The sequence below is a fragment of the Acomys minous genome (genome assembly GCF_964271855.1).
Source record: "Acomys minous genome assembly, chromosome: 1".
NCBI lineage: Eukaryota > Metazoa > Chordata > Mammalia > Rodentia > Muridae > Acomys > Acomys minous.
Window position 1 is genome coordinate 54,057,784 of NC_140483.1, and position 7,607 is coordinate 54,065,390.

Below are 7,607 nucleotides of genomic sequence, written 5' to 3' on the forward strand. Positions count from 1 at the left end.
ACTGGGAAGCTAACCCTTCACGTGGAGGCAGGAGTGGCTACTTTCTCTCCATTCCAGACATACGAAAGTGCTTGACTCTCCCCACCCACAGAAGACATCATTAGTTGATCACAGCACCCGGGCCTTGCTCTAGCATTGCTCTAGGTTGGCAGGAAGGATGAATACCTTTGGCCTGATGGGATTAAGCTATCCACAGGGTGGTGGTACAGACTAATGAGATAATGAATGAATGGGACTGTCGTTAAATGTTCTTCTGTAAATCTTGCGCCTAGTTTCAACTGTGAGATGTAGTTTCCATCCCACATGGAAGAGACTTCTGAGGACGGAGAGACACAGACAGGAGAGGGAAATTTTCATCAGAGAACAAGAGAAACATGAAAGAGTGAAACATGAGAAGAACAAAAAGGTTATTAAAGAGATGTCAAGTTATCGAGTTCCCTCAGCCTCACTGTTCCTTCCAGAGAGACTCCCAAGCAGGCCACAGCTCTAAGTCGGATTATGCTGGGAAAGGTCACAGGGGTCACTCGGCAGCAGGTTCTGCATCTTCCCATGTAGAAGTGACTCTTTTAGGCACTAAGGAGGACGTATGGTATTAATGTGTGCATCTGCATTTGTGTAAATAGCAGGGAGAGAAGCCTACACAGAAAGCAGACACACTTTCCAGGCTAGCAGGGGCCAAGAAACCCTGTACAGCAGAGGCAGCTACAGGACCGTGACGGTCTCCAGTCACGCCGAGGCCCTTCGTTCCTAAGGCCAATGAGGCCATGTCCTCTAAGGGTACAGTGCTTGCACCCCTCAAGTTACATGTTTCAGACTGCCTGTAGGCTGGAGAAGTAAAGAGATGCTCCAAAGCTCTAGGTGTCCTGTAGTTAAAAGAATTTCACACAGCAGACAGTGTGGTTACTGCCCATATATTGGGCATCTTCATTTCTGGAAATAGGCATGAAATGGTAATGGCCAAACCCTTACCCCACCCCCACCACCTCCAGGCCCAACACCAAAGTGAGGAGAGGGCAATAGAGGTGAGGGAAGAAGTGTGCAAAGAGAGGGTATAGATGGGTGGGTGGGGGGTCCCAAAAGGACCTAAGCAGCAAGAGACACCCCTCCCCCAGGCACAGGCCTCCAGCCCAGCAGCTCCCCCTCCACAAGCTGAGTGCAGCGACTGTCCTAAGGTCGGGTGGTCATCTTCTGGATGCCAGGCTGGCCTCCTGAGTTCTGAGGCCCTGGCTTAGCATGCCCCTCCTTTAGGCATGTCTCAAAGCCAGGGGCCAATGAGCAGTCTGCAGAACCCAGAACCGAGGGCAGGGCCAGTGGGAGGGGCCTTGATGCCAGGGAAGCCCCAAGTGGTCCAGATTGAGGCCAGGCCTGTGGCTCGAAGGCCTGGGCTGGGGGGTAGCAGTCTCGGTGCGTCTAGAGGCTGAAGCTTCATCCTCAGCCCCTCAATGGCCTCTGCTGTCGGCCTCTGGCCGGCTGGCTCCTTCCATGATCGCACCCCTCTTCCACACGTTGATAGCTTCTGCCTCGTCACATGTAGTCAGGCCCCAACCAACCAAGGTGGACAGAGAAGCTGGAGAGAGAACAGACGTTAAGATAGTTGATTTACTAGAAACTATGAGCCTTCCCAGCCTTTTCTACACCAGAACAAACCAGAAAATAATGTGGCTACTGCTGTTACCCACAGGGAAATAGGTTCCTAGACAATGTCCCAGACACTACAATCTGGTCTTGGGCCTTCTTTCTATAACAAGCTGTAGTTTTTGCATATGCAAACCTCCCATATTCTTTTTTTTCTCTCTCTCTCTCAAGACAGAGTCTCTCTGTATTAGCGTTGGCTTTGGACTCGCTTTGTAGACCAGGCTGACCTCGAACTCACATCGACCTGCCTGCCTCTGCCTCCCAAGTGCTGGGATTAAAGGCATGCGCCACCATCGCCTGGCAAACCTCCCGTATTCTTGACATCATCTCTGTATTGCCTTTAATACCTAATACACTGTAATGTGTTAGATAAATAGTCGTCGCACTATATTGTTTGGGAAATATTAACAAGAAAAAGGGTCTGCAAGTGTTCGGGTGACACTTTTCCCACCCCTCCAGCCATTTCTGACCAGAGATTGACTGAATCCGCAGAGGAGGAAGCGGTGGATACAGTGGGCTGAAATCACACTGGGGCCAGTGGAAACAGTCTCCTCAAGCCCCACGCTGAGACCTAAGGGATCAAGGTGGAGCCATTCTTGGCCCAGTAGGTTTCCTTTATATGCAGCTTCACTACAATGGGGTGGGGATGGGGGGAGGTTGGGGCGCAGTAAACAGGCGTCTCAAAGGGGCTATAGCACAGGCTGGCCCCCAGGCTCACCTGAACTCCGCCTGCTGGAACAAAGAAGAGGGAAGGGGAGGTGAGTGACACTGAGGGAAGTGTAACTGGGTCCAGGGGGACAAGAGCTAAGCTTCCATTGGAGACCATAAGGCCAGAATTATATATAAACCCCTCCTTGACCCAGCTCCGGTTCCCATGGGGAGGGAGTGGTATCTGGGGAAGAGGGCACAAGGCTAAGTGCCATGGCTTCTAGGTTCTATTCCTGGCCCCTCCCTTGGGACACTCTAACCACAAACTAACCCCCCCTCTTCCACCCCCACCACCTTTCAACCGGCTGCCTTACTGCTCAAGGAGGATTAAGACATCACAAATGATAATTCGTGGCCCCATCCTGTTCCTAACCAAGCTCTGGCCCAGCAGGCCTTAGCCAGCACTCATGGATAGGCCAGTCCCACCATCCCACATCTCTTGACTCGCCCAATTAGCCCTGGAACCCCAAAGCCACTATCAAGAATGAGTTTGGGAGTGGTTGGCTCAGCCCAGCCTTCCAGTGAGGTCCCACGTGGGGAGCTAGGGCACCATCGATAACTACAAGACAGTGAGTCTTCACCTCTGCCCAACACGCATCCGTTCTGAACCAGTCATGGAACGTGGGAGCCCTATGTTGAATACTGGCTGACCACCACCTAATCTTTGAAGACATCTATCCCACCAGAGCTCTCCCTCCCAGCATCCGTCTTCCTCTCGGACACATTAAGGACCCTCCTGCCTGGCACCCGAGAGAAAAGCCGGCTCTGATCACTTGGTGAAGGGCCCAGGCTTCCCAAATACATTCTCTCGGGATCCTACCCTCTCAGTCCCAGCAGCCTTCCCTAGGGCTGTACATCTTTAGGTCGGAAAACAAAGCCCTTGGTTTTCTGTAAAGAGAGGAGGAAGGAGAAGAGGGAGGGTTCGGCGCCCTGGGGCTTACCTGACATGTCCTCTAGGCACGGAGGTGAGGGCATGTCGATAAAATGATATGCCTCGTGGTTTAGGACACGAGGGTCCCAGTCCCAAGACTCTGCCGGGCCCGCACAGTCTGGATGGCCTGTTGATTCTTGAACTTGACCAGGCCCAGGGTGATCTGAGCGTTCCAGCCGGGGTCTTCGAGGGGGCAGCGGAAGTCGATCTCACCCCCGCTCTCGGTCACTAGCGTGAAGTAGATGTGGCGCCCGGTGCTCTCCACGCACTCCACGGCTTTGATGCGGGCAAAGCTGAGCTCCTTGGGCCGGCCGCCCGTGCCCTTGGCCTCGAAGAGCTGCAGCCCGCGCTCGGTGAGCACGCAGCGCTTCCGCTTCCACAGCTGCAGCAGCCCGCCGCTGCGCTTCTCCAGCACGCCCTCCTTCAGCACGGTCGCCGCCGCCGTCATGGGCGCCCCGAGGTCCCCACAGCGTTGGAGGTTGCGGCGGGCGCGGCGGTCTCGGCTCTCCGGATCCGGCTTCTCGCACTCTAGGCCGGCTGGCCTTGCTCCCTGTCCAGCCGAGACTGCAGCCCGGGGCGCCTGGCGGACAGCAGCGTTTGGGAGACGCCTGCGGATGCTACTCGCCCGCCGCCTGTTCGGGACCCTGCGCACCGCTCCGACCGCCCGGAGCCTGTCCCCGGAGCCCTGCGCCTCTCCGCCCGCACGCCTGCTCCCCTGGGCTCTGTCTGCGCGCTGGGCGGCTGCTGGCGGGATGTGTCCTTACATGTTCTGCCGCTTGCCTTCTGCGCCGCCCGCCCGCCGCGCATTCCTGCCCCGCTGGCCCTCCCCTCTGCGCCGCGCACCCGCCCGGACAGGGCCCCGAGGGGCGGGGCCGCAGCGGGGCTCCAACACCCACCGCCGGCTCCGACCCGGGAGGGGGCTGCTTACTCAATAGCCAGGCCTCTGGCCTGCAGGCTGCCCCTTCTTAAAACACCATCCCCCGCCCGCCACCCCTGCCCCCGGGACATAGGAGGAGAAGGGGGGCGGGCAGAAGAGGAGAAGTGGGGGGAGGGCAGAGGAGCGTCTCCTAGAGGAGCAAAGTCGCGACTAGCCAGGGATTGGGCCTGCCTGGCGATAGCGCAGTGGCACCATGGAACAGTGGGTGTCAAACACCCGCTGGCTGTTTCTCAGACCGTGGAAACCCTTGTCCGCCAGCCTCTGCCAAAAGCTAGTGTCGGGTGCCTCCACCATCATCAGATGTATCTCTGTTGGGCTCAAAGGAGGCCGACCACTGCTTGGACAACCTATTCTCCCACATTCACCCGCGTCTTTTAGGGTAGGCATTAGGAAATAGTCCATATAAAGTGGGAAGAGAGAAATCTTGACCAGAGTGGGAAGTAAAGACACGTGCTGTGGGCTTGGGGTGTCCTACAGTTCTCACCAAGCACTTGGAGGTGACGGGTGCTCACAAGGAGGACCAGCCATGGCAAGTGTAGTTACTCCTCTGCAGATTCCACACCAGAGAATGGGCTTCTTTCTGACACTAAATTGAAGGGAGACAGGCTTCTCTCAGTTAACTTCGAACCTCTCTACCTTGATTGCAGTGTCTCTCCTACCTGGCCAAAGGCTCTAACCTTTTGTACTTTCATCTACCAAATGGGACAACTAGTCTACCCTGTGTCAAGTAAGTTAGCAACCATTTGTGAGAGACCCAGGACAGACCTGGCAACTCAGTTACTCATCTCTTCCTACTGCGTCTTCCTTTAGAGAAGGTTCTCAGAGCCTGAGAAAGATGGCTCTCCCTCTCTGCCAACTCCTCCAGGCCAAAGTTTCTTAAACACCTATTCAGGGACATGTGAATAATAAATGTTCTGGGACTAATGACACATAATAGTGACAGAAAGAACACCAAGACGCATTCACTCCTCTCGTTTCTGTCCTCAGTGAGGAGGAGGAACTAACGGGCCCAGGGAGGATCCAGTTGTGTCCCTCCCCTGCAGAACCAAGCCAGCTGTGGAGGGAAACAACTATCAGCCTCCACCTGTAGCCCCGCATGTGTGTGTCTCCCCTCCCTCTGTCCTTCTCCCTCTCTCTCAGCTCTCACCTCCCAGAATACCACTTTAGGAGAGAGAACAGCAGTGCCTTAGGGACCCCTGTCTGCCAGCCATACTGTGGCTTTTCCCCCCACAATCTTCTTTCAGGGTCTCCTAAGTTGACCAACCTGGCAGAATCCTGCCCTGACACAACCTTCTCTCCTTCAGGAAATGGGTGGTGGCCAGGAGGAGGGGTGGGGGTGTCTCCATCCCGCTCCATCCTAACACTTCCTTTTCTTTCACTCATGCTTGCTATAGCTACCGGATCCTTCTCAAGACAGAATTTACAGCGCCCTCTCCCATGTTTTAAATTCCCATGAGAGAACAGATAATAATTGTTTTTGCTCACTTTTTCTCATGAGGAGAGAGAGGGGGGAGGAGGGGGAGAGAGAGAGAGAGAGAGAGAGAGGGAGAGAGAGAGAGAGAGAGAGAGAGAGAGGACACACTCAAACAACTAAACAACTCAAATGGGATCCTGCAGCTTTGTAAATGTATGTAGGATGTCAATCCATGATGGCTCACAGGGCCCGGAATCTGCCGGTGACATCACACAGCCGCTCCGTAAACACTGAGCCCTTTTAATGCATGACATGGCCACCCACACTTCTTACTTACTGGCTGGAGGCCTGGAGGCTTCTAGACAGTGGAAGGAGGAAGGGGGAAGGGCAGCAGCAACACTGGGTAGGAAGGGAGTGGGCGAGGGGCATAGGAGGAAATCAGTCGGCCATATTCTACTGCCGGGAGGACCTCAGACCACCAACATGTGGCTTCCCGTACAATCACAACGGACTAATGGCCAGAGTCAGGCCTTGGAATGCAGGAATGTGTTCGCGTGGCTTCCTGGGGTTAGGAAAGAGAACTCAGTTCCCCCAGGATTGGCATCCTCACTGGAACCCCCACCTGAGGGACACTCAGGTCCAGGTTGGATTAGTTAAATATTAGAGGGTGCAGGGCACACCTCACCGTCAGGGTTCCTGGTGCTTCCCCAGGATCGGGAACTACTGTGCGCCCTGCTCGGGCCACTGACTAGGGGAGACGTTGAGTCCCTGGATTCTGATTGGACTCTCACTGACTTGTTGACTTCACATGGGACAGATGGACAGACTGTCCCCTGTAGCAACCCAGAGCTGCCACCTCCCTTTGCCTGTACCAAAGAGAAAGCTGATCTGCCTTGTCAGGCAAGCTGAGTCCAGCTGTTTGGAGCTGACTCAAAATGTCCCAGAGGTGGGGGCGGGGTGTCAGCTGAAAACACCACCAACCCCCCCACCCCCCCCCCACCCCCGCTAGTGAATGTCCCAAATCTGCACGCTGTCAGGGAAGGAAAGGACCATGTTGAGAGGACAGCCAAAGCTGGGTCTAGAGTGGCAAAAAAAGCAAGTAGACAACAAAAACCCATACCTGGCTTTATGTCTATAATCATTTATTTATTCTTATTTAATGTGCATTGGTGTTTTGCCTGCATATAGGTCTGTGTTACAGGCAGCGACAGACAATTGTGAGCTGCCATGTGGGTGCCGGGAATTGAACCTGGGTCCTCTGGAAGTGCAGCCAATTCTCTTGACAGCTGAGCCATCTCTCCAGCCCCCATAGTTGGTTTTAAAAATAATTTCATTTATATTTCATGTGCGTGTATGCATGTGGACATATGTGAGAGTGCCCATGGAAGCGGAAGAGGGTGTTGCATTCCCTGGGACTGGAGTTCCAGGCAGGAATCACCCGTCTGACACGGGAGCCGGGAAACTAACTCAGGTCCTCTGAAAGAGCACAAGTGTTCTTCAATGTTGAGCTCTTCTCCAGCCCCAGAACTATTGTTTTGTACACTACTGACTTGAGTAAGTTAAGTCAGGGAATAATTCATTGCCAGACAGAGCAAGAGCAGGAAAGGTAATTTAATCAACAGTATAGCATGGATAGTGTGGCAGAGCAGAGCACACCTGTAATAACTGCAAATAAAAACAAACGGATAAAACAAAAATAAGGTTGAGGCGGTGGCAGCCCACGCCTTTAATCCCAGCACTGAGGAAGTAGAAAAGTAGAGTTTGAGGCCGACCTGGTTTACAGAGAGAGTTCCAGGACAGGCAGAGCTATGTAGAGAGGCCCGGTCCTGGGGTTGGGGGAGGGGATCAAGGTTGGACTGCTTAGGTACATGAGACATGCCTAAAAAATAAAATTTAAACAATCCTTCAAAAATGAAATATATATTAACACTAAAAAATTTAAACTAGCCAGGTGTGGTGGCACACGCCTTTAATCCCAGCAC

General features: G+C 53.9%; 1 protein-coding gene across 1 annotated transcript; it reads right to left on the reverse strand.

Annotated features, from left to right (window-relative positions):
• Positions 1-895: 895 nt before the first annotated feature.
• On the reverse strand, positions 896-4,212 carry PHLDA3 (pleckstrin homology like domain family A member 3). The gene is made up of 2 exons (XM_084786714.1): positions 3,285-4,212; positions 896-1,567 (listed from the first exon to the last, which is right to left on the reverse strand). The coding sequence occupies exon 1, from the start codon at positions 3,720-3,722 to the stop codon at positions 3,345-3,347; it is 378 nt and encodes a 125-aa protein (XP_084642840.1). The 5' UTR covers positions 3,723-4,212; the 3' UTR covers positions 896-1,567; positions 3,285-3,344.
• Positions 4,213-7,607: the final 3,395 nt, after the last annotated feature.

Excerpts from the sequence above, each read along its gene's own strand:
- PHLDA3 (XM_084786714.1), bottom strand. The coding sequence starts at position 3,722 with ATGACGGCGGCGGCGACCGTGCTGAAGGAGGGCGTGCTGGAGAAGCGC.